The 27,568-nt window shown below is 35.7% G+C and overlaps 1 protein-coding gene across 1 annotated transcript; it reads right to left on the bottom strand.

Moving 5' to 3' along the window:
- Positions 1-845: 845 nt before the first annotated feature.
- LOC145326011 (cytochrome P450 2J4-like) lies at positions 846-27,568 on the bottom strand. The gene is made up of 21 exons (XM_080169095.1): positions 27,437-27,568; positions 26,922-26,993; positions 26,080-26,161; positions 25,068-25,126; positions 23,983-24,035; positions 23,184-23,231; positions 22,395-22,436; positions 21,532-21,591; positions 20,291-20,338; positions 19,748-19,848; positions 18,268-18,312; positions 17,637-17,725; positions 16,705-16,758; positions 16,531-16,577; positions 15,826-15,856; positions 15,031-15,142; positions 5,057-5,129; positions 3,107-3,192; positions 2,747-2,876; positions 1,881-1,992; positions 846-1,050 (listed from the first exon to the last, which is right to left on the bottom strand). The coding sequence occupies exons 1-21, from the start codon at positions 27,529-27,531 to the stop codon at positions 981-983; spliced, it is 1,509 nt and encodes a 502-aa protein (XP_080025221.1). The 5' UTR covers positions 27,532-27,568; the 3' UTR covers positions 846-980.

The raw sequence follows: 27,568 nt of genomic DNA, 5'->3' as shown, positions 1-27,568 counted from the left end.
CAGCTATATGAACAAATAGTCGACGTGAAAATGACAACTTTTTAATAAAACCATTTACTCGATGTAAGACCTCAAATTTGCATATCATATATTGTCAAGAAAACTTGAACAAGGATGACAATATCCATAAAAGTGAAGAACAAAATTAATCGGTATGGCAAACGAACATAAACAATTGTAAAGTGTCAGAACTCAATAAGCATAAAATTACTTTTTAAGTGATGAAGGAGATAATTATTTTTTTAGAACTTGATTATGGAGATGCTTCGCTAATGCTAAGAACTCTTATGACGTCAAAATAAGGATTTGTAGCAACCTAACTCTCCCAATCTTAATCCCATGGACTATTTTTGGGAATGGGGGGGGGGGGGAGTTGCTGAAAAAAGGAACATTTCGCGTGCAAAATATTTGAAATATATATCTTTGTTTTTTCTCCATTTTTTTGTCCAACTCATTAAAGTATCTTATTTGATGATCAGGTAATTTTGTTGGTTAGCATATTGGCTATTCTATTTTACACCCCATTGTACGATTTTTTAGTAGCAAAGCTAATCTATAATTTACAAAATCGGTCAGTCAGTCAGACTTGAAATTTATAAAACCCAGTCATCATGCAAAGAATGAATATTAAAAAATATAAAAATATGTAAGTAGGTTTCGTGGTTATTTTCTCATATAAATCTATATACATGACTTAAACAAATGCTCTTTAAATCTCCGTATTCTTATACATGATTTTTTTATGCTTCGCTGCTTATGAATGTTGTCATCCTTGTAAAAAGATATTTTGAGAAGTTTCTCATTGATTTGCTTCTAAAGTGTACATTTGTATTAAGAGTATTACAAATATTTATAAAATTTATTTAAAAAACAAAGATTTATATATAATAGGTATATAAATATAGTTAAATTACAATGATAACAAATATATATAATATATTTTTAATACTAATAGCAATTAAACAAAATGTTCAACAATTTTATTTTCTTTCTTGTATGATTATTTTATATTCTGGTGCAAATCTGATAATACTTTGACTCGTACCAATTCTAAATTATAACATTAAAGTATAAACTATTATTGATTTTATGATTTTATTTTATTATACGTGGAAAATTGTCTATAATACGATACGACACATGATATTTCAGTATGGTTCAGAACCAGTTATGCTCCAGAGGGTATTAATCGGTTTCGGAGCCATACTGGAAAAATGTATAAAAATACTTTTGAGGATTTTACATAGGGTCCCCCCCTCCCCCTCCTCAACAGAATGGATAAGGGGTCTTAAACAGAGAGAGGGGGGACAAACGGCTGTTTATTACACTAGTCCCCAAAGTTTTATAATAACGTTTCCTTATTTTTTGACCTAACAACTTTGGGGACTTGTACTGAATTTTGATTTTGGTTGGTTTATTAAGTTGAGTGTCCACTAAATTTAATCTACAGAAGAAGAAGTAATTTTGAGGTCATCACTGAGTATATACATTAATTTATCGGCCATTGTCATATCCCTTTAGATCCCTGGATATCCTTATACTAAAGTAACAGGATGTCTGTTTGTGTGTTTGTACCGAAGGATCTCGCTAACCGCAGAACCGATCGGGTTCTCCTTAACAGGGTAGCTTCTCATAGGTCCCGGGAAGGTTTATAACTATTTTGGGGGAGGTTACTACCACCCTCCCAAGAGAAAAATTTTTCAACCCCCCCAAAAATTTTTTTTTTACTTTTTCTTTTCAAATCCAAAATAATAAATTGGGTTATCAAATTCGACTCTCCCCTCTTCAAGTGCCCCTAGAGGCTTCTAGGGGGCGTAGCCGCTAATTATAGGATAGGACAATAGAAGAATAATTGATGTACTCCTCAGCGTATAGATTACCTTGATTTAGTTGAGTAATCAGGAATGCTCTCCCCTGGTACAGCTGAGAATTTAAACTTGTACAGCAACTGGCTCATAAACACAAACAGAGACTTCTCTGCAAGACTTTGACCTAAAAGTATTCAAATTATGTACTACTATTGGATACGCTATTACCTTTGGGGGCTTTGAATCTTATTGTGAACGGGGTCTACCCCTCCATATTTGTTTAATATTTGGATGAAAACCCAATGTTCGTTTTAAATTAATACTAAGAAAGCAAGTTTTTCTCTGAATGGGGATTTTTTTTAGGCAGGGGGTTGGCAAAGCCCACTAAAAAATTTGTTTTAAAACCAAGACAGGACCTTAGGGCACATTATATCCCCTGAGAAGTACATCCAAAAAGGTTCATTGGTTATAGAAATCTTAAGCCTCAGACAGACATCATACTAATACAATACAGTCATACCCATGGAACTTAGGGGATAAGACATTGGACGATAAACTGATTTATACCCCTAATTATGATAAACAAAATTACTCTTCTGTAAATTAAATCATTGATGGAAAGTTTGGGGACTATTTGTTTGTATCAACCAACTTAAGGTATTAGTATAATTTCCAGTCCAATGTCCCCTCCCTCCACTGATAATGTCATAAAAGAGACAGCGCAAAATGGCACCAAAAAATGACGTCATGCCATAAAATAATCAAAGAGAGGCGGTTCTATATTTTACCATTGGTCAATTATAATGTATACTGGCCTCTCATTGGACAACTTTATCAGGTGACGTCATTTTTTGTGCCATTTTGCGCTGTCCCGTCAAAAAATGGTCGTTTCAAAAGAAACTATTACCAAATACTTTAATTACTTTACTAATCGATACCTAGACAAAATCTTTTGCCAGTGAGGAATGGAATAAGATGGGGATGGGCTTGCACCCTCCCCTCGGCATCCAGAAACCTGCAGGGATTAAATACCTCCGGATCTGTGAACACTGCGGGGTTGTGCATTACCTAAATACAATACGATGTAGAATACACGTCATTTATTGGTCAGTTCATCCAGTAGGAGGGGAGGGTATGGGGTGAAGGGGGTGCATAGCCAGCTGCGAGCATTACTTTATGTCGCAAAATGGACGTTATACGTTGTCTAAAATTGTGTAAATCCTTCCTAACCAAAAAGAGAATACATACAAAGTAAGGCTAAACTCTAAAAAATAAATATCTTAATAAAAATAAATTACCTTCAAAATGTTTGCAAAAAGGACTGTACCCTTTGGAATTGTATATCCTTGAATAGTAAGGTCTGTCTTGGTGAAATGAGGAACTCCTATTATGCACAGATACTGGGATAAGTAAATTAATAAAAAAAAAAGCTAAACCTTCAATATCTCTGACAAGAACCTTAATGTCAATTTTCTACATTAAATTGAAATTATAGAACTAGTGCAGCTCACGATAAAATTTTCCTGTGATCGATTATTTACAAAAAAAAACTTACACTTTGAAGAATGCTGGCAGCAGCTGAACTTTTATATTATGTTAGAACAAAATTTTAAGAAGGCCTACAAATAATCGGGAATAGCCATTGCGGTAGTTATTTTGCAGTGTACATAAATGCGCGAAAAAAAGAATTATTTTACTCGTGTTTCTTCAGTCAAGTTTTGCCTGTGCATAATTGGATATTGGCTATTACAGATTATTTGTAGACATTTTACCATAAACTGCACTAGATCCGAAATTATCAACTGGCAATGAAAACCTGTTTTATTATTTCCTAGGGTCTAAACTTAAGGAGTGTGTCTAAAGCATACAAAAGATATTTTTTCATAGCTTTAACCCACTTTCTAATGAAAACTTAAAGGGACTGTGAACGTAAATTTTTCTCGTCTTAATATCAAATCTTAACATTATCTCATTCATAATATCTCACAGATAGAGCAAAACGCGCTTTTGTTTGCTTAAAAAACGGCTTTTTCCGACGATTTTTATAAGGTACAGGGAAAGGAAGGAATTTTCCGTATTATATAAAATGTGCATTAAATTGCTTTTTTCTCCCATTATAGCTAAAATTAAACTTTTTCACATAGTTCCTGATTTTTCCTAACAGTTAAGCTGACTTTTAACATAATCCTTGCTTTAAACCAATGTATAGTTACTTAGAAATTGATAAAATAAGCAATATTTTTTATTGAAAACCAAATACAATAACAAACCTAGAAACAGGTTTTTTTATTAGTATCGAATTAACTTTAGATGGCCCATATCTCGCCCACCTTTAATTACAAATTTGTAAATAATAAAGACGCAATATATCTGTATAAACAGTCTGATAAAAGTGTAAACTAATTCTCGAAAGTGGGTTATTTATTGTCCAACACAATAAAAAAGGATATTATTATTTTAGATAACCTATGAGATTCAACCCTTTGTAGACAGTAAGGTATTTTTTTGTCAATAATACGAATTTAAAATAGGTCTTTATTACCTAATTACTACGTTATAAAAAAACTAATTGGCAATTTTATATCATAAAATAAATCCTTAACAGTAAGTAAATTGTTTCAACTATATATGACAAGTTAAATATCCCTACAAACATTATAAGAAACAAAAACGTTCAGATTTTCCCTGTTTTTTCCTTTTTCCCTCCCAAAATACCATAAAATCAAGGCATTATTCCTGGATATTTTTGTTAATAGGACGGTTTTGGTTGATCAGTGTAGTGAAATGTGCTTAGAAAATGTTAAGATTTGATAATCAGATGAGAAATTTTTACGTTCACACTCCCTTTAAATTCAACAACGTTCTCTCGATGATTTTGATTAAAGGAACGTGTCCAAAATAAAACTCATGATGGTAATAACATTTTCTGAAGGATAGCCTGGGACCTCCACCCCCCCCCCCCCCCTCTTAAAGTTGTATCTCACCCTACTCAGGGAGGGTGGGGACATTTAGCTGTTTATTACACTAATTCCCAAAGTTTTAAAATAACGGTTTCTTTTTATATTGGCTTAACAACTTTGGATTTAGATTGGTGTTGGTTATTAAATTGAGTGTCCAAACGTTTCCTCCACTAATAATGAACTACAGAAGAAGTATTTTTTTGTATTTTCATTGTGGATGTAACTGTATATCAATTTATCGGCCGTTGTCTTATCCCTTTAGATCCCTGCTAATCCGAATATTTCTGCCTCCATAAACAATGCTGGCACTTCTGTGTATTTCCAACAGGGTCGCGTTAAAGAATGGCAGGTCTTTCTCGTCCTAAAAAACAATAGATGTTTTTAAAGCGCAGCTTTTCTGTAATTGGGGTTGGTCAGTCCGTCCGTCTATAAAGGATATCTCTTATTAAACATTTAATAGTACAATGTTATGAGCGAAGCATCTCTATAATAAAGTCCAAAAATCAAAAGTATGTCCATAAACAGTACCTGTATATAAGCAATATTAAACAACAAATTCATATACAATTTTGTTCAGACTTATTGATTAATATTCTGATTAGTAAGTTCTGACCCTCCACAGGTGTTTCGGAACGCATTGCCTAGCCGTTCTCGAAATCTTATCTCGAAGCCCTCCGAATGACCAACATAGTGAAGTTTACGAATGTGTATTTATTACCATGAAAACAGTAAGTCTAAAACAAAAATATAAGAATTAATTACATAAAATTAATGGTTATTATTTTTGTAACATCGAGGTTGCGTGATTTCAATTTAATAAAAAATATAAATTTTCTAAAAAACTTTAAATTGGCACGAAACATATTAAATCGCATCAGAAATTGATAATTTTAGAATAAAATGATCAATAATATAAAGGAAAATATTCGTATATCAAAACTTAGCAGTTAAATGGTCTATTTGTTGAAAAATTAGTGATTTAAATTTCTTCATAAAATTGTACCATTCTACTCTTATTTTCAAGAATTAAAAATAAATTCTTACCACATATGATGTCAAACTAAGCAGGAAGGCTTATTTGAGATCTTCCACGGATTAGAGCGCATGTATATTCAAGCAATACATTATTTTCATTCACGTAGCTCCTCACATGGGAATCATCAAAGGAAAAGTGCGCGTCTTTTTTGTTTGTTTACAAGCCACGCGCGGAGATAGTTAGGAATGCCGCGTAACACACTCATTCTCTGGGGAATTCTGGTGTTAGGAAAAAAGGGATTAATGGGTTCGAACTTGCCGGGGAATACAAGAATTACATACCGACACACACCCGTCTATTCACTGGGAATCGAACACAATACTCATCTTTGCAATATACGTGCAGACAGTGTCCACGAAATCACAATCTCACAACACATAAACCACAAGAGTTTAAAATGTCATGGCCATAAGGCCTAAAATTAGTTATGGTAACTTACGAATACCACAATAACTCAAACCGCCTCAGCTACCACATAAGGACAGGAATAAGGAATGGGAAAAGCATTCAACATTCATGAATTGCACATTTACCACTCACACATCTCATTATATCATGGCCTCATAATCTCAATAAAATTAGAATTACAGACCATGTAATTGCGAATACATGAATTAATAATCAATAGTACCTAAACTTCAATTAGGTACCTACATAATAAGATAGGTAATGATTTTATACTAAAAATCGCATCGATAATTAAATAATCAACTCAAACTTTTTTCATCAAAAGAAAGTAAGATTAAATAATGACATTTCTTCTACTAAATCTTTTTGCTAGAAAAGAAAAGTAAAATTGCATAAAAAACTTCTCAATAATTAGAATTTTTCTCCGATAGAAAAATAACTTGCTTACATCTAAACATTTTTCAGATAAGATAAGTAAGATCCTTAAATCTAAACATGTTTTAATAAAATAGATACTTAAATCTAAATAAAATATGACTGTAAAAAATCATCAAACTTCGGAAAATTAAAATCTCATAATTTTAAATCTTCGTGAATCAAAACTGCGTAAAATTAAAATTGCAATTGAAATATGCAAATTAAATTTACCAAAATAAAACAAAAGCTCAATATAAGAAAAGAACTTCTCTAAAATGCTGAATCTGCAATTTCTCTCTGTTTTAAGAAGAAAGCAACATATACATATTCATACAGTCATAATTAAAGGCAAGGGGCCTCAGTTAGAATGAATCCCTCAAGATACAAACTAACAATATCCATCAAATATTAATAATTGCCATGTTCCAGCTATCCTGTTGGACGTTATGACTTTCCATCACAACTTTTGATACTGCATAATTTCTAACAGGATTTCTGGCGCAGGGCTGCATCAACTGAAACAAACATAATTAGTGATGTTTTAATTCAAATCAAAAAATAAAAAGAATCATGAAATAATTCAAAGAAACTTTAAAATCATCAATCAAAGCAATCGAAATTAAATATTTTATGCTTTAGTTTTGCCGTTTTGCGTCATGCCTGGCCGAGGAAACAGAGCTTAGGTACGGCGTAAAGCGGTCTTATTAAGCTTAATTCTACGATACTCAAAGAATCTACTTAATTCAAGGCGAAAAAAATCTGCATTTTTTCTTTAGGTACATCGATTAAAAGGTAAATAGTAATAATTTTAATATGCATGTAATATTAAATTAATTATGTGATTGTAATAAATCTTAAAGAAATATTTAAATGATGTAAAAATCTCATTTTGTTAATTTCTTATCATATCAAATTTCAATCCAACAAGGATAAAAATATTTATATCTGCGTAGGTACCTAGGAAATTTTCCACGAAAAAAATCCCTGGTCCCGGAAAGACTTAAATCATTGAAAGAACTTGCGTAAACGTATAAAAAACTTAAGTTTGCATTTCAAATGAAAAAATCTTGCGTCGATTTGAAAGTTTAAACGAAATTGTATCAAAAATTGCGTTTTTTGTCTTACGAAAAAAAATCTGATAAATCTACCGTAAAAATAAAATTCAAAGTTAAACAAGAACGATACTTATACTAAACTTTGGGTAGATTGATCTTGAACAGTCATCTCGCGGAAGTCTCGTTACTCGTGGCGGCTGCGTCATCTGACAATTTATACTTGGCAACCACGGTCCTCCCGCCTGGGCGCACTTCTTCAACACGTCCCAATCTGAACTTCTTCATCAAACTTGTGCTGTCATCAACCAGCACCACGTCTCCTGGCTCGAGCAGCACCTCGTTGCGGCGCCACTTGATGGACTTGAGTAGCTCGGGCATGAGCTGCTCCTTGTACACCTGATGGAACTGACGGGTCAACTCCTCCAAGTTCTCCAACCTCCTGGTTATGGGCTCTTTGCAACCTGTTTCAAACGTACAGATGGCATCATTTGTCCTGCCACCTAACAGATCAGCAGGTGAAATTATCCTCCAGGTATTGACGTCTTCTCCTGCAGTGGCATACGTCAATGGTTTCGAATTCAACACTCTAGCGGTCTCAGCACACAACACCAATAAATCATTGAAGGTTACGGTAGCACCAGCCAACTTCTTGTTCAACACACGCTTGACCAGCCCAACCTGCCTCTCCACAGTGCCAACGAACGAATGTGCTGCGGTGGGCACAAGATGCCATTCAAAATGCATCCTGGTATCCTTCAAAAGTTCATCTAGAATGCGTTTGGTACCAGCCATATTGGTACCACGATCTGTAGTAACTCTTCTAGGCATGTTATAAAACGCCTGAAGTTTTCTCAAGCCGACCAGCACGGCTTCAGTTGAATAATCGGTCAACACATCAATAAACACAGCCTGTGTAAATCTACAAGCTACAATCAACAACCAGACTTTGTACTTAGTCTTGGTATTCCTGGTGCCAACGCCAGGTTTCACAACTTCTATGGGCCCCGCAAGGTCCATGTGCACCTCTTGGAAGGGCACCGACGGCTCCACACGGTCTGGCAGGATATTAGCCATTGCGGGACTCGAACGCTTGGCATATTCAATGGAACATGCAGCACAATTCTTGACCACCTTCATAGCCTCCATGCGGCCATGTTTGATCCAAGCATACCTTCGGCTTTGCGCCAATGTTTTACGATGGCCTCCATGTCCCAGCTCATCGTGAGACTGTTGGAGGATGAGCTTCGCCAGCCTGTTGTGGCGGCTGAGCAAGACAACACCTGGGCTGTCCTTCATAACTTTCCTGGGGCCTCCAGCAGCGGCCTCAAGAGCTTCGTCACCTCTGGCGGCCATTTTCAGTATTGTAAATGACCGAAGGGGAAAACATCCATCATGACCCACTATGGGCCAACAAACCTGGACTTTGTGATGATAGGGTTGAAGGGAGTCGAACTTCCCCTCGGCGTCCATGGTCATCTCCTTCTCTTGGTTGAAGGATGTCAAAAACAGATCACAAACAGAATCCAAATAAGTGTTTGTGAAAGTATAGTTCTCATAATACCTAGAACTATCATTGTTGCTAACACCATCCTCATTTGTTGCAACACCACGTTTCTTGACAAGCAACATTTTAAAGCAGTTGGCAGCCTTAATAACTGCAGCTACAGTCCTCCTTGCCTGCCTGTAGGTCCTTCTTGCCAGCGACCTCCAGAAATCATTGTCCACTGCTTGTGTGAACATTACCTTGAGCTTCGCCATCTTTGGATTTAGCTCACTCTCAGGTATAGATGCATTAACCTCACCCGCCGTTTTAACGGGCCACTGGTCCTGTTCCAGGCGCAACCAGCTTGGACCTTCCTGGTATGTAGATCCAGGTTGTACATCCTCAATCGTACACAAACCTCGCGTAGCTAAATCGGCGATGTTGTGTTGGGTTGGAACCCATCTCCAATCTTCAGGGATCGTCAACTGTTGTATCTCAGAAACACGATGACTGTTGAAAACATTTAGCATAACACTGTCACTGGATAACTGCGCCAGGGCACAGCTGCTATCACTAAAAAATACTTTGCCAGAAATGCTGAAAGGTAGAGCTCTGACAACTGTATCCACAAGCCTTGCCAAGATCAGACAACTAAGCATTTCTAACCTTGGTATAGACTCTATCTTCACTGGTGCGACACGTGACTTGGCGCAACACAAAACTACATCAAAACCTTCAGAAACTGGCCATCTCAGGTAGGTGATGGCTGCATAGGCTGAGCTTGATGCATCACAGAAACCAACAACCATTGGAAGCCCCAATGGCTTATCAGGAACCATCGAACGTCTGAACGACACATTTCCAAGTGCCGCCCGGTCCTGGAGGCTGCTCACGAACTCTGACCTCAACTCTCCAGGTATGGAATCATCCCAGTCGCAGCCATGTATGCAGACTGAGCGCAGACATAGCTTGGATTTAAGCAGCAATGGCGCTGCAAGACCCATTGGGTCATATAATTGTTGCACGATTCTCCAAACTTCTCGTTTAGTTACCGTCTCAGGTAGACTTCTCCAGAGATCCTCCAAATCCAGGTCCTCCAGCAGCTTTCTACCCTTAATCTTCGCGCCGTGGTTGGCTCTGACAGGTAAGAACAATATATCCTGTTTAGGGACCCAAACAATGCCCAAAACTTTCACACTGTCAACATCATCTCCAGAATAAATAACAGATTTAAATCTGAAATTTCCAGGTTCAATCATCTGCTCCAGCTCTTGGACCAGCTGGACAGCTTCAGGTTTACTGTTATGACCGCTTAAACAGTCATCCACGTAAGTACAAGTCTCCAATTTGACCGAAGGAGGATCTTGATACAAAACAAATTCAGATCTGTGTGGTTGCTGAACGTCTCTCCACACATCTTGCTGGGCTACAACATCAGAACCTCTAATCTTCTCAGATCCATAAACATCTTGAACATCCTGCAGGGATCTTCCACCAAAAATACGACCAGTGAGTCTGAGGGCGGTCACGGCCATATCGCCGGCCAAGGCTTCACCAAAATTGATGGTTCTGGTGAGATAAACCTCCGGCTCTCCATCAACTGTATCAGCGAAAAAAACACGTTTCAGCTGAGAATCTTCATAGGTAGCTAACAAACTATTATAAAACTTCTGAATGTCAGCCACGAAAGCACACTTGTAACTTCTGAACCGAATAAGATTGTGCATCAGGGAATATAATGGAACTGGCCCGTCCATCATAATACTATTGAGGCTTAGCCCCTTGCAGCAGAGGCTAGAATTGGCGCATATCCTCAACGGCGTGGAAAAACTTTCTTTATATGCGCAGACTAGGCTCGAATAATACACAGGCCCAGTATAAGACAGATCTTCTGGCGACGCTCTTGTATACACGCCACGAGAAACAGCTTCTTGGAACACTTGGCAGAAGGTGTCATATTCACCTTTTTTGACCATCCTCTGCCGGTCACGCAGGCAAATCTTGTACGCCTGCTCTGAATTATCAAACAACACACTTGGCGGCTGCTTGTAAGGATATGAGGCCGTCCAGATACGGCTCTCAAGATCCAATGTCAAACCTTCTTCAATCAGCTGCCGCTTACGCACGTCCAAGGCGGACTGCCCGGCGGCAATGGCGGCGCAATGACGGCAGTTCTTACAACCGCTGCACATTGATGGCGGCTGTATCCCCAAACTTTCTGTAGACAGGAACTCCATCTTGCTGACCTCCAACTTAGTAGCTTTACAAGCGACAGGATTAGTAACAGTCCTGCCGTCCGCAGACACAACTAGATAACCTGTACCAAATAAGCTTCTGTACAGTCTAGAATCACCAACCATTTTATCTGCACACGGGAACATAGCTGGTGTAAGATGACCGATAAGAATGTCAATCTTACCGTCAACCTTAGAGAAATTATCAGGCTTCATATCAAAAATTTCGGCGGCGGCTGCAGGATCAATAGAACGCAACCCTTCGTCAGTACCAATGCTGGGCACTACCGCCGCCTCCAGAATATGGCAATTCCGGTTGCGGTCAACCAAGCAGATTTTAACTGTAGGACATGCTTGGCTCTTTCCATCTGCCAAAGAAATAGTAGCTGTGCGACCAGTTGATGGCAACTCTAACTTCTTGGCGATACTTCTAGAAATCAATGTGAGATTTGCTCCAGAGTCCCACATAGCATTGACGGTGACTTGACGTTTGTCAGCCGCCACTGCTGGGAGCTGCTGCAACATCAGCATATAATTGTTCTTGCTGAACAACTGTGATTCATAAACTGCCGCAACTTGTCCACTAGCAACAGACTCATGAATTAAACTATTATGAGGCTGGTTGCAGCTGTCTATGGTACAGCTGCCAAGTCTGTCGGCCTTGGGGCAATCAGCAACCCTATGCCCTTTTTGCAAGCACAACAAACAGGCTCCTATCTTCTTGATAAAGTTCTTACGTTCAGGAACAGACAGATCCCTAAACTTGGAACACTTAAACAACAAGTGTTCAGAACTACAACCTTCCGACGGGCAAGGCTGTTTCTTCTTGGTCTTAGCTGGAGACCCAGGTTTACCTACGGCTGTAGCTGCGGCCGCAGGATTACCTTTCTTCTTGGAGGGGGTGTCTACATCAGTCGAGCACCTCATCAAAATGGCGCCCCGCTATTCTTCAATAATCTTCAACAACTTTGGCACATCTGGGACATCCATCGAGCCCAACGCTAGGTTGAGCTTATCTTGAAAATCACGGGGCAACTTCTTGGATAACATCTCCAGAAGGATCACGGTCAACCACTGGCTTGTGGTAACCTCATCATCATCATCATCTTTAGTCAGCTGCTCGAGCTGGCTAACTGCACCACCAAACTCTGCTAACACAGTCACAATCTGGTTGGAGTCCGACGGTTTAGACTTCTTCTCCCATTGGTTGAAAAGGCAGAGCATCTGACGTGTCTTGGACTTGAAACGCGCATCAAGGTAAGTCCACTGAGATTCATGCGATTGAATCTGAATTAACTGGAGTCTCAGCTCTTTATTTTTACAGACCTTTTCACTGCTCAACAATAACTGTAAATATGACGGGTCCTGTCCTACAGTAAGCTTTTTAAAATTGTCTTTGAAACTTACGTAGGCTGCTTCCTGGCCGTCGAAGGAGGGAAGTAAACGTTCGTCGACACGATTCATATATCCTGGCGTGAACATAGAACCGGCGCCGAACTGTGGTGTGCCAAACGGTGACACAAATGGCGATGCTGTCGAGGCACCCGCCGTCGTTGTGGGTGGCTTCACAGGTTCAAGCTTAACCTCAGCCAGCCGTTTCATCAAAGCAGACAAAGTGTTTATAATTGGTTCAGGCAAGGGAAAATATGACCCTTTAATAACTTTCACAATCGCTAAGCATCGATCATATAGTTCAGCCTTATGGTCAGGCAAATTATCACCAACTAAATCAACAACACTTTGAATGTCACTAAGCTCTTCTATAGCGTCAAGAGCGTCCTTCAAAGCACTATAGTCTTTTTGCACAGTAACTATATCAGAATAAATGTCACTAAACTCATCAAGCTCTTGGATTCGCAAATCAAGCTTGCTAAAACCGACCATGATGCTGTCGAATGTCTCGAACTTGTCATGGACAAGGATTGATTCCTTAGTGAAATGTCTAACATCAAGTTCTGAAGAATCACTGACCAACTTCATCACTCTATTTAGTTCACTGGTTAGGGCCTCAACAGCTGGGCGCAGCCGCTTTGCCAATTGATCACCTTTATTCTTTTTAGGACCCATGATTGTCACTAAAGTTAACTGTACTGATTATGACTATAATAATGTGTGGTAAGGTATCACAACCAACACATTCACAAAACTTCACAGATTCTTCTTAGCTGCATCTGTTCTGTCTTGTTTTCATTGTTTCGGAACGCATTGCCTAGCCGTTCTCGAAATCTTATCTCGAAGCCCTCCGAATGACCAACATAGTGAAGTTTACGAATGTGTATTTATTACCATGAAAACAGTAAGTCTAAAACAAAAATATAAGAATTAATTACATAAAATTAATGGTTATTATTTTTGTAACATCGAGGTTGCGTGATTTCAATTTAATAAAAAATATAAATTTTCTAAAAAACTTTAAATTGGCACGAAACATATTAAATCGCATCAGAAATTGATAATTTTAGAATAAAATGATCAATAATATAAAGGAAAATATTCGTATATCAAAACTTAGCAGTTAAATGGTCTATTTGTTGAAAAATTAGTGATTTAAATTTCTTCATAAAATTGTACCATTCTACGCTTATTTTCAAGAATTAAAAATAAATTCTTACCACATATGATGTCAAACTAAGCAGGAAGGCTTATTTGAGATCTTCCACGGATTAGAGCGCATGTATATTCAAGCAATACATTATTTTCATTCACGTAGCTCCTCACATGGGAATCATCAAAGGAAAAGTGCGCGTCTTTTTTGTTTGTTTACAAGCCACGCGCGGAGATAGTTAGGAATGCCGCGTAACACACTCATTCTCTGGGGAATTCTGGTGTTAGGAAAAAAGGGATTAATGGGTTCGAACTTGCCGGGGAATACAAGAATTACATACCGACACAACAGGTGTTAATGTTCGTTTGTCTTATGGTCTAATATTTGTTATAGCTTCGCTTTTATGGATTTTGTCATTATTGTTTAAAAATAATTGAAGAATCAGCAATAGTCATAATGTTAAAAAATCCTCAATCAATTATGTTTGCAATTTGCAACCTGTCATAATTTGGAAGCATTATCAAAGAATTTTACTAATCAAAATAGTTTGACTATTCTCTTATTTTTTAAGGACAGTTGAGTTCATAATTGTGGATTAGACAGAACTAGAATATTTTCTTTAAAAAATCAAGAATATTTTATACCTAGAAAAACAAGTAAATACAAAATTTACAAAAAAAAGTTTTTCATATCATAAAGAAAAATGAAATATTTCATAATTCTTTGGTTGGTTGGTCCCACTAGTCTGTATCAGTTGAAAGAGGGAGAAAGGGCACATTTTGCTATTTATTACATGCACTAGCCCCCAAAGTTTTATAATAACCTCTCTTATGCGTTGGCTTTTGGGAACTTTATTGAATTATAATTGGTTGGTTCAATATAAGTTGAGAGTCCAAATATTTCAACCATTAACTGTAATCTACAGATGGGTTAATTTGTGTATCGTAGTAAGGATGTACGTCAATTTATCTGTTATTGGCTTATTCCTTAAGATCCCTGGTCAGTTGGTCATTCAGGATGATGATAATACCTGTAGGCAAGGTTCTCTGGAACCATGGAGCAACATTCAGTATGATGATAATACCTGTAGGCAAGGTTCTCTGGAACCATGGAGCAACGCATCCATTTCTTTGTGAATTTTCTCTTGTATGTCAGGATGGTGGATAAGGTACAAAATCCCCCAATTTATCGTTGTGCTTTAACAAAAAAAAGGATCATGGAAAGACAACGAAGTAGTGGGTTTCGTCGTATTTCACAGTAGCTTTTCTCCTATTTATAGCCTCTGCGGGGGGCTCTAACCTTGCGTGGCTATCATTAATATTTACACAAAACCTAACCTAACCTAAAATAACCTATCAAAAGCTACTGTAAAAATAAGACGAAACCCGCAGCTTCGTTTTCTTTCCATGATCCAAAAAAAATATTAATGATAACACACATATTTATATTTAAGTTTGTCAATCAAAAATTTTGAGTGACAGAAAAGAAATATTTCAGTTTTACAGGTTTTAAAACATTTCCATTTATTTTTTGTTTTTCTTTTAGTATGAACATGATTAAAGTCCCTCCACAGATTATGACGTCATACGATAGAATAACCAATGAGAGGCCAGCATAAATTTTACTTTTGGTCAATTACAGTGTATACTGGCCTCTCATTGGCTATTCTATCGTATGACGTCATAATCTGGAGGGACTTTAATCATCTTCTTTTAGTATGTAACATTTTTTTATACGTCTTATAATCCTAAAACTGCATAACAAAACACAAACCTCGTTTAAAAAAATGAAATTAACAAAGAATTTGATGAAATCGAGTACATAAAATAAATTGTTAAAACAATAATTTTTGATATAATGCATTAAAAAATTTTAATACCTTGTTGTCTCAGCTCCAGCAACAAATAAGTCTATTAAAAAACATAATATTTTTTAAGAAAAAAAATATATTTTTGAATCAGAGATCACATATCAAGTCAATTTTAAGTATTAAAAATCTACAATTTAAATCATTTAAAAGGGAACTATCCACAAACGAGAGCAAGTGATTCTAAGCACCTTCCAGCATTAATCCATAGTATTTTTTTTAGTTAATATACTAGGTTTATGTTTAATATTTGGTTTATCAACTAAAAAGTTGGCTTTTAGCATATATAAAAAAAAAAAAACTTTAAAATGTAAATTTTTTTGATGCAATATCAAATGCTTTGTTAAGTTCAAAGAACAAAATAAAATAACACGGCAAATAAAGCATCAAATGCTGTAAATTGCAAAAGTACTTTAATTAAACTGTTTACAATATTACAAGTTACCAACTCTTTTTCTAAATATACATTTTTAATCAAAATAATATACTTTTGTGTCGAAGCTTTTAAATTTTAAAAAGCAGTTTGAACTCATCAAAACATTTGATGATATTGCACCAAAAAATGCTTTACTTTTCAAAGTTTTTTCATATAAACCAAGGTGAAACCTAACTTTTTAGTCGATAAACCAAATGTTAAACACAAACCTAGTATATTTACTAAAAAAATAGAGTCTAATTTCAATCTTGAAAATTTTAAAGTGTTCTTAAAATAATTACCAACTAATGCAATTTCTTCATTTTTTTCACCATCTCGGCCATAAAAACTATAAAAAATAATAATTTCATATTGAAAAGTAATTTTATTTATAAGTATATTTATTCAATTCTTGTTGAGTCATGTCTGTTTAAGGTTTGTAAATTGTATCGATAAAATTTATCAGAAATAAAAACCTGGAACTAGGTGAAGCCTCTAGTTGGGCAGCTATATGAACATCCAAAAAATCTCTGAAAAAATACATATAAAATTATTTTCAAAATATTAATTCTTTTCCAATAGTATTTTTCAACTTCGAAATATTTGCCTATTATCAGATGTGCTTTATAGCTCCTATAAAAGTTACGTCATACAATACAAATGATCAATGATTGGCAAATACACAGACTAAATTACCAATACATTTCAACAGCCAGATGACAGGCCAGTATGACGTCATTCTTATAGGCACTATAAAAAGCTTCCTCTTGTCGATATAGGCACGCCTATCTCTTTAGAAGATGGGCATATTTAAAATTAATAATTTCAGAGATTACGTCTGTTTTAAAATGTACAGTTACTCTATTTTAATGTCAGGGTGGTGGGAAGATGATTAAATTCCCTCAAAAGATTATGACGCCATACGATAGAATAGCCAATGAGAGGACAGTATACACAATAATTGACCAATGATAAAATTTATGTTGGCCTCTCATTGGTTATTTTATCAAATGACGGCATAATCTGTTGAGGGAGTTTAATCATACTCGCTGATAGAATTTCAGCTCAATGTTTAAATTTAAGGGGGTTGTCACTTCTTAACCTAAACCTAAACTGTTTTAGGCGGTTGTATGCCCTAGTCAAGTGAGGTGAACATCTATTTAACAGTAAAGGTAGGAAGCTTTGGGCTGTTTATTACACTGGTCCCCAAAGTTTTATAATAACGTTTTCTTATTCGTTGGCTCATGAACTGAACTTTAATTGGTTGGCTTTTTAGAGTTAAGTGTTCAAACATTTCATCCACTAATTGTAATCTAGAGAAGGGTTAATTTGAGTGTCATCATTGGGATTGTACATCAATTTATCGGCCATCATCTTATCCCTTTAGATCCCTGTCTATTTAAAGTACCTTGGCTGAGTGACATCAATTGTTTTTCTGTGATATTCTCTGTGAGGTGCTATCACTTTTTTTATTCCATTATTTGCAGTTATGGCTTCCTTAAATATATATTTCAGTGTGGATTAATATCACGAAACCTATTCAGTAAAATTAGGAGTTTTGTTGCGCATTAAAACCTAAGCTACTTAATGATTGAACTAGCGGCGATGTCTCCAGAGGCCTCTAGGGGCAAATGGGGGCCACTTTTTTTGGAAGGGGGGGAGGCGGGGAGTGTTAGGGGCGATTTCTCTTGAAAGACTGGAGGTGTCCTCCCTGAAAAAAGTTTAAACCTGGACCTATGGTAAACTTCACTGTAAAGGAGAACCATATCGGTCCAGCAGTTAGCGATATCTTAAGCTACAGACAAACACACATATAAGGATAAGTTACTGTTTGAATGAAAGTGATAATTTCTAGACTACTATCACAGATAGATGTCATGTGAATATTACCATGACAATTTAGCTTCTCTTCTATAAATCACTATGTCTGTCTGTCTTTCAGTCCTTTGCACTGAGGTTGAGATGGATATTTTATTGCAGAAATTTGTTTTCTCAGCTAACTGGCCAGCTAATAATTTTCTTATCTAAAAATAAATTACCTTAAAATAGTGCGTAGGAAACATCTTTATCAGAAACGGAAATATCTAAAATAAAATAAAATTTTAAATAAATATAGTAGTCCCTTTCGTGACAACGCCTTTTAAGGAGCGATTCATCGTTTTTTCAAAATGGCTTTTGATAGGTTATTTTAGGTTAGGTTAGGTTATAATGGTTTAGGTGATTGTCCCGTAGGGTTAGAGCCTCCCGCAAGGGCTAGAAATAGGAGAAAACCTGCTTTGAAAAATAAAATTTCAAATAAATATAGTAGTCCCTTTCGTGACAACGCCTTTTAAGGAGCGATTCATCTTATTTTCAAAATGGCTTTTGATAGGTTATTTTAGGTTAGGTTAAGGTATAATGGTTTAGGTGATTGCCCCGTAGGGTTAGAGCCTCCCGCGGGGGCTAGAAATAGGAGAAAACCTGCTGTGAAAAGAGGAAACGCCCTTAAAGAGGCGTTGCCACGAAAGGGACTAAAACTAAATATTCATCTTAAATTAAAACCAAATATATCTTTATTTAGAATGATGTCTACTATCTGTCGGAAGCTTAAGGTCTTGCTAACTTCATAATATATTAGGTTCAGATCAGCTATTTACCAAAATATATTTTTCGGCCGCTAGACACTGTTAGTTATATTTTTTTGCTATTTCTCTTCAAAATTGCTATAAACCTTCCCTGAACCTATGAGAAGCTACACTGGTTCGGCGTTTAGCGAGATCCTTCAGACAGACAGAGATCCTGTTACTTTTCCATAAGGATGGTATGAATGTAACCTGTGCAAGGACAGACAGAGAGTCTCTTTGTTTTACTAAATTATTCAGACAGACAGACAGAGATCCTGTTACTTTTCCATAAGGATGGTATGAATCTAACCTGTGCAAGGACAGACAGAGAGTCTCTTAGTTTTACTAAATTATTCAGACAGACAGACAGAGATCATGTTACTTTATCATAAGGATGTTATGAATCTAACCTGTGCAAGGACAGACAGGGAGTCTCTTTGTTTTACTAGATTATTCAGACAGACAGACAGAGATCATGTTACTTTATCATAAGGATGTTATGATTCTAACCTGTGCAAGGACAGACAGAGAGTCTCTTTGTTTTACTAGATTATTCAGACAGACAGACAGAGATCATGTTACTTTATCATAAGGATGGTATGAATGTAACCTGTGCAAGGACAGACAGAGAGTCTCTTTGTTTTACTAAATTATTCAGACAGAGACAGACAGACAGAGATCCTGTTACTTTTCCATAAGGATGGTATGATTCTAACCTGTGCAAGGACAGACAGAGAGTCTCTTTGTTTTACTAGATTATTCAGACAGACAGACAGAGATCATGTTACTTTACTATAAGGATGGTATGAATCTAACCTGTGCAAGGACAGACAGGGAGTCTCTTTGTTTTACTAAATTATTCAGACAGACAGACAGAGATCATGTTACTTTACTATAAGGATGGTATGAATCTAACCTGTGCAAGGACAGACAGAGAGTCTCTTTGTTTCACTAGATTATTCAGACTCTCCATAGCTGCTCTGTGAGACGCATTTTCGGGGTTTAGCTCCTCTCCAACTTAATAACAAGCATTTAAAATATTCGAGTAAAACAGTAGAGGAGGAGAGGGTTGATTAACTGTATGTCCCCTTCCACAGGTTACTGTGACAACTTTCATTTGGGTCTTTTAAAACAACCAATATCGTTGTAAATATTAACACAGCCAAGTCGCTACAAAAAGTAGAAAGCAATTTGCTAGCAGACAAAAATGGTCCCTAACAGGGGGATCCAGGTAGTTATCTGGTTATACATCCATGCTATAAATTTATTGTCAGGTTTCTTAGGGATAAAACAATGGACGATAAATTTATAAACATACCCAATGATGATAAACAAAATTAATGGTAAGAAAAATTTGGATACTACCAAACAAAATTCAATAAAAAGTAACCAAAGTTTTACTGAGCAAAAGATCTTAATTATGAAACTTTGGGTGCCAGAATAAATAATAAAATGTTACCTAGCATAACCCAAAGAGAGTTCAGAATGGCAACGTTTAGCTTGTAATCTAAATAGTTAGGTAGCGTTTATATTAATAGGGAAAGAACCTTAAAGGAACCCTGCAAGAAATACCTCGCTTTAACTGCTGAAAGCCTGCCAGGAGTAGACCTAATACCCAAAACTTGAAGCCTCCAGCTTCAATAACAAAAAAGTTACAGACATTTCAAAATGATTATTTTAGTACAATGAAAATTTTGAAAGTTTTTCATTGCTAATAATAAAATTTTTATTATTAAAATACGTCGTCGGAAAGCAAAATTAATAGATTATCTTTGTCAGAAACTTAGACTGCCAGTAACTGATAACATTTTTACAATAAAAACACCCTTTTTTATAGTCAAAATGTCTTTTAAAAAATCGGTTTAAATTGCTTTTGAAAGCGTAAAATCATAGCGGGAAAAAATGAAACTAATGTAAGTAATACAGATGCTCAGCTGTGATTTGTTGTTCAGCGGACTTAGCGCGTACTCAGACTTCTGATTGGCTGGAAATCCTAAAGGCTGGCATTCTCACGCTACTCTCAATACTACGCAAATTTAACTGAATTTTTAAATGATTTTGACTATAAAGAAACGTGTTTTTATTGTAAAAATGTTATCAGTTACTGGCATCCTAAGTTTTTGCCAAAATTAAGCTTATAATTTTCTTTCTAGGCGACGTATATTAATAATGAAAATTCTATTATTAGCAATGAAAAACTTTGATAAAATGAAATGGTTTTTTAGGTGGAAGGTTGGAGCCTCCCTATGTTGGGGGTATATGTGTTTTCTGATCTTTGAGGTATTTCTCGAACCATCTAAAATAGCCTTGAACCTCTTGGGACTAAATTCCCTGAAAATTGTAGACAATTCGGCCAAGTAGTTGTTCATATCTTCAAAACATTGCTTTTAGGATTAACATGGTCCACCGTAGGTAAATGGAAGTAGAATATGCATGGATATTATAACAGGAGAAAAATTCACGTCAATTTAGGTTGCAATTTCCCCTCTCTTTTATTGGTCGGGCCGTTTATAAAGTAGGAAGGGAAGGGATGGGGTAGAGGAAGGGGATGGGGTAGATCGCTACCGAGTTCACTTTATTATAGAACATGAAAATCTAGTGTAATATCCTAAATCCAAGTAATATAATATATCCATTATGACTAGCTCTATAAATAGGGTAGGCCTAGTTTTAATATGAGTACTTCTATTAATTATTTACCTAAAATTGTAGGCAATCCCAAATCTTTTCTAAGATCTTCAATTAATTTGTGTGCCTCTCCTAAAAATAGTTATTTGATATTAACTATTACTAGTTATTTCTCGCATCGTATTATAAACGGCTTTCGCGGATATAGAATGTACAATTATAAGATTAAAACTAGTTTTTTTAGCCCCGAGGTGCCGAAGGCACCGGCTAAAAAACTGGTTTTGATCTTATGATTGTACATTTTTATATTCGTAGAAAGCTGGATATAATACGATACTAGACATAGTTTTTTCGTATGGATGAGAACCAGTTCCTATCCACCGGATTCGAATGAATACGAGAAAATAATTTCTTATAGCGAAGCTAAACAAATTTATAAAAAGGAAACAAACAATCATAGAATATCAATGCTTAAAAACATTGAAAAAATAAATAAATATTCATTAGAAGTCTTAACAAAACTTTACCCTAAAATTCAAGCAAAAGTGGAAAAGGGGAAATGGTCCTGTTTTTTCAGCCGCTAGGCATTTAAAGTAAAAGAAGATTCAAATTTAATGTCTGTCCATGAAAATAAACAGGCAAGCTTATGGCATCAAAAGAGTCCAGTTCTTTTCAAGGATTTCATACCCAACACAAAAACATGGCTTCTTTTGGAAAGTAATCGTTACGATCAACATGATAGTTATTTATCGTATCGTGTCATAGACAACTTTCCACGGATATTAAAATGAAATATTATAAGATTAAAATCAGTTTTGTTAAACCCGAGAGGCCGAAGGCCCATTCTAACAAAACTGGCATCAATTTTATGACTTTTATTTTAATATATCCAGCAGATATAAATCAAAGCTATATTGGAAAATGTCTTACTTTACCTTTAATCATATCTTCCATGCTTGATTTTCCAAATCCAAAATCTAACATTAATACATTTTAATTTTCAGGGTCTAGGTCATATGTAGAGAGAGAGATTAGAGGGGGATTAGAGAGAGAGAGAGAGAGAGAGAGAGAGAGAGAGAGAGAGAGAGAGAGAGAGAGAGAGAGAGAGAGAAAGAGAGAGAGATAAATAGAGAGAGAGTAGGAAAGAGAGAGGGAGAGAGAGAAATAAATAGATAGATAAATAGATAGAGATAGAGAGACACAGAGAGAGAGACAGAGAGAGAGAGAGAGAGAGAGAGAGAGAGAGAGACAGAGAGACAGAGAGACAGAGAGAGAGACAAAGAAAGAAAGAGAGAGACAGAGAGAGAGACAAAGAAAGAAAGAGAGAGACAGAGAGAGACAAAGGAGCAAGAGAAAGAGAGAGAAAGAAAGAGAGAGAGAGAGAGAGAGAGAGAGAGCTGGAGGGAAGGGAAGAGAGCAAGTTAGGTTTACATTAATCGTTACAGAAGGACAGACAGACAAAAGTAAAAACATGCTCCTTTAAGAATACCTACAGAGCTGGATCTTTAAATCATTTCAATGGTACGCCAAATCGGGGTGCGCCGAATTTCAGCCAATCACAGCGCGGCATTGCGTAAAATGCTGTACAAATGCTGTAAAATGCTCAGTACAAAAAAAGTACAAGATCTAAATTCTAGTCTTTAAAGATTTTTAAAAAATAGAATATAACATTTTTCTTTTGTATAACATTTTTCATTGTATAATTCATAAAAAAACAATTTTACCTCTCAAATTTTTGAGAGCAAATCTTCTTTGCTCTCTCCATTCTTCTCCTAGAAATAAAGTTGCGTTGTTAATTTACTTTTACTATATCAGGTGTATGGGTTGAAAAGTAGGGAGAATGTTTTTCTTATTCTTATAATAACAGTTATAAGTCAGTACAATCAAATTGTTGTTTGTCTAGTTAGTGGTACTTTCAATAGAGGTGTAACGCTAGGTTAAAAAGAACCTGGATAACCTCTAGAAGACAGAATAGATAATAAGATCTTATTTTTTGGTGTATATATACACCAAAATTGGAACTAAATCAAGCTAATGGGCGGACAAACGTTCTACAGACAACTCTTTGATTTCACAACTCTGTCTGGAAGTCTTAACTGTGCATGGCAATGAGTTGTGCCTGTGTTGGGCCCAGGCATCCCCCCTACTCTAACTATTAATTTCGCGCACCTGACTTAGTAGCAGTAGGAACCATTTTAACGTCTATAGTTTTGACGCGGTGTTAAGCCGAGATTCAAAGCTATCACCTCTCCGAAAACGAGCAGATGCGCTACGTGTTGAGCAACGGTATTTTTTGGTTTAACTCTGAACTAAATCTGTCTAATGGGTGGACAAACGTTCTACAGACTCTTTGATTTCACAGCCTTTCTGGAAGTCTTAATTAATCGTGCATTGTAAATAGTTGTGTTTTGGGCAAAGGCAATCCCTCCAATATATTATTTATTTATGTATTTTACATGTTGTGCATCTGACACAGCAGCAACAAGGAACAATTTTTTAGTCCCTAATATTATAAAATTTTACCTGAACTAAACAGGATTCCCTTTGCGTTACTGCCATCATCTTTATCAGCATACCTGGAAATCACAATTCATTACTGTAAAAATTTTGTTTGAATTTCACAATCTTAACCAGGCCACTGACATCAAGCTATACAAGATTCATAGATTTCATTTCTAGCAACTAGAAACTCCAAAAATAAAATTTTTGGGAAAATTAAGTTTAATTTCATTTTTCATTCTTTTATAACGTTCTTCATAAAATTACTCCTAATGTGATTAATTAAATGGCCATTTTTATCAGTTGCTTTTCTAAGGTCATGTAAATTCAGCAATAAAAAAAAACATATATAGAGTGGTTTTATGAAAAATTTATAAAAGCAAACTTGTAATGAATTGAAAAATATGAATTTTTTCAAAAACTAGATTCCCTTGGATTTTCTGGTTGACTGATATGAAATCTACGTATCTTGAACAGCTAGATGACAGTGGTCTAGTTAAGATTGGGAAGTTCAAACTAATTTAAGAAGTAATGTGAAATGTTAAATGCAGTTTTCACAAGGATGATAACATTAGTAACAACCATTTCTTAGTTGATAAACAATTAGGTTGTATAGTAAATACAGGGCGGGGACATTGGGCTGTAACTGTTACCCAAAGATTTATAATAAAGGAAGCTCTTTACAGTGCCCATAAAATATGACAATATAAATTCCAATGGCAGGCCAGTATACATTTTAATTGACCAATAGTAAGCAGTATGACGACATATTATAAGCACTATAAAAAGATTTAAAATAATATTTATCAATCCCTATTGAATCCGGAGGTATTGTGTTGACAGACATACAATTACTCTGTTTTCAACATGAGCATAGATAATCCGCATTTGCTTTAACCTGGACCAATATGGTTTTCCTTTACAGTAAAGCTTATTATAGGTCCAAGAAAGGTTTTTAAATATTTTAAAGATACCTTTATCATTAAAAAATTTGTTTTTTAATTTAATAAAAAAATAAAATGGAAAGTCAAGTGTTGTCCTACCCTCCCCCTTTCCCCCTCCTAACCTCTAGTGTTCCTAAAGCCCCTATAGGCGTAGCTGCAAGTTACCTATTAAAGTGTTGTGCCAGATTTGGAGGTCTCAGCGCAGCTTCCTCTGTTTTATAAGCCTGGAAAAAAATTAGGATAATAATAGTTGTATTTAGGATATTTATTCAATTTTGAAAATTTTGTACCCAAGCCCGGTAAATTCTTAAAAAAATTATGTTAGTTTATATAGCTAGGGGAAGAGACCATGCGGCTAGGAAGGCTAAGGGCAGTGCCTAGGCAGGCCACGGGGCCGAGCACTACAGCCATTGTCAATATTTTTAAAATAGGAAAGTACCAAAATTTTCAATATTGAAAAAAAAGTCCTAAGAGGATTATACCAGTTTACAATTAGGATTTAAATCTATTTTTCCTTACTGCAACATGAACCCAGCTAGATTTGAATCAGATTTGCAGGAATCTTAAAGGATAAGACAATGGAGGATAAATAGATGTACATACCCAATAATAATAAACAAAATTACCCCTTGTGTAGAATAAGATAAAGAGGTTGTAAAACCTTAGGAACCCGTGTAATTTACAGTCCAATGTCCCCTCCATCCCTGGGTTTATGAGAGCCAAACAAATATTATGTAATAACCAGTTAAAAAACAAAACATACATCATGCTCACGGACGTGCCAAAGAGGAAGGGTGAGGGGGGATTTGTGAAATTTAGTTTCGGGGGGGGGGGGGGGGTTAATCTTGCAAAATCTTAAAATCTCCTTCGCACTCCAATGATCATGCTACTTTAGTACACTTTCATATAAAGCAGTAAGGTTTCTTTGTTTGTCCATTTAGATATAAAAACTAAGGACCTATACACTAGTCTTGGGATGGTTTTATGCTAATATCCAATACAGGGCTCCTAGATATGCTTGAGGCGTAATAAGGATAAGAGGAAAAAATGTTAAAATCCTTCTATGAACAAGAGGAGCAAATTTCCTTAGACTTACTAATGTACGGATAAATCTTAGTTATAAAGTAGCTGCGCTACTAGAAGAATTGTTAAAATCGTGGCTGTGCTTTTCAATAACCTGTTTGATGTCTTCAAAATTGGAGAGAATGACAACTGGCCTATCTCTGACGTAGAAGCCCACCACATCTCCAAACTCATCTCTATTTAAGAATAAACAAGGATGACAACATCCATACGTAGCTAAGCCAATAAAAATCACAAACGGACAAAGTAAGACGTACAGACAATATCTGATTATTACATAGTATAATTAAAATAGATTTATCTGACATGATCGACAGACTGACGGACCAAGTAAATTATATACTGGGTGCTTGCTTAAGGAGTCTTTACAAAAAGTCATCTTATATAACAGACGAACAAATTACATTTCCCCCATAGCGTAACAGACTGATGGAAAGACGGACTGACAAAGTAAATTATAGAGTATCTTCAGTACTACAAGTGTGCCATAACTTCCGTCAACACTACAAATTGATGATATATCACAATAATCAGAAAAGCTTATTGTGAAAATGTAAAACTGCCAATTATCTTTATATATATACCTTCTAAAAGCCTCTAGGGGCACTTTCGGTTCTTCTTTTCCAGTGGATAGTATTTGAAGTTAAATGATTAAATTTGAGAATTTGCCGCTAAAATAAACCAATACCGTATCTTCTGTCAAAATACTATCGTTCTATTGGATGTCCTCTGACTTAGGAAGCAGGTCATTGGTTTATTTCAGCGGCAAATAATAAATTTTAAAAATTAAAGCTGTTTCGAGTGGAGTGCACAGTAATTCAACTGGTGGATGTGGAAAAAGAAAGGTAGGACTTCACAATTTAAATTTTAAGGGGAGGGGGGGGGGGGATGACACTCCCCAACCGCACCCTCATCTAAGTTTAATGTTTTACTTACGCTAGATCTTGAGTTCTAAGGAACATTGTTTCATATTTTCTTAAAAATGGTATAGAACCCACAATTGGCAACCTGAAATAATAAAACAAGAACATTTACATAAAAAAAAAGCAAAGTTTTTAACAACTTTATAATATAAGGTCGACAAACAAGCCTTTAATCTTTTTTAGACACATTTTAGAAGAGTTAAAATAAGTAATTATCAAAAAAGATAGTAAAAATAAAATAAAGAAATTGCAAAGAAGCTTGTTATAGTGCCTATACAAAATGAGGTCATTTGTATTGTATGATACTATAAAGAGCTTCAATTGAAAAAAAAATCATTTCAGATTCTTTCAGGGGACTGAAAAATTTAGACAATGGACGATGAATTGATGTAAATTTAAATTATTATTGGTTGAAAAATTCAAACACTCTTAGCTTGTAACCTAAATAGAACAATTCAATTAAAGTACCCAAGCTTTTTAAGCAAACGAATTAGATAATGTTGTAATAAAAACATAAAATAAATTCACCTTGGAGGCCCTGGAGGAAAATTCTTGGGTTTTTTAGATTTCTGAAACATTATCCACATCAGGAGAATTAAAAATAGAATCAGCTGAACAAACATAGTTACAATTTTCTGAAACAAAATATTTTGTTAAGAT

Source organism: Acartia tonsa, chromosome 8 (genome assembly GCF_053477335.1).
Source record: "Acartia tonsa isolate MP-2025a chromosome 8, ASM5347733v1, whole genome shotgun sequence".
Lineage (NCBI taxonomy): Eukaryota > Metazoa > Arthropoda > Copepoda > Calanoida > Acartiidae > Acartia > Acartia tonsa.
The sequence above is the reverse complement of the archived record's forward strand: the minus strand, read 5'-3'. Positions and strand labels throughout refer to the sequence as shown.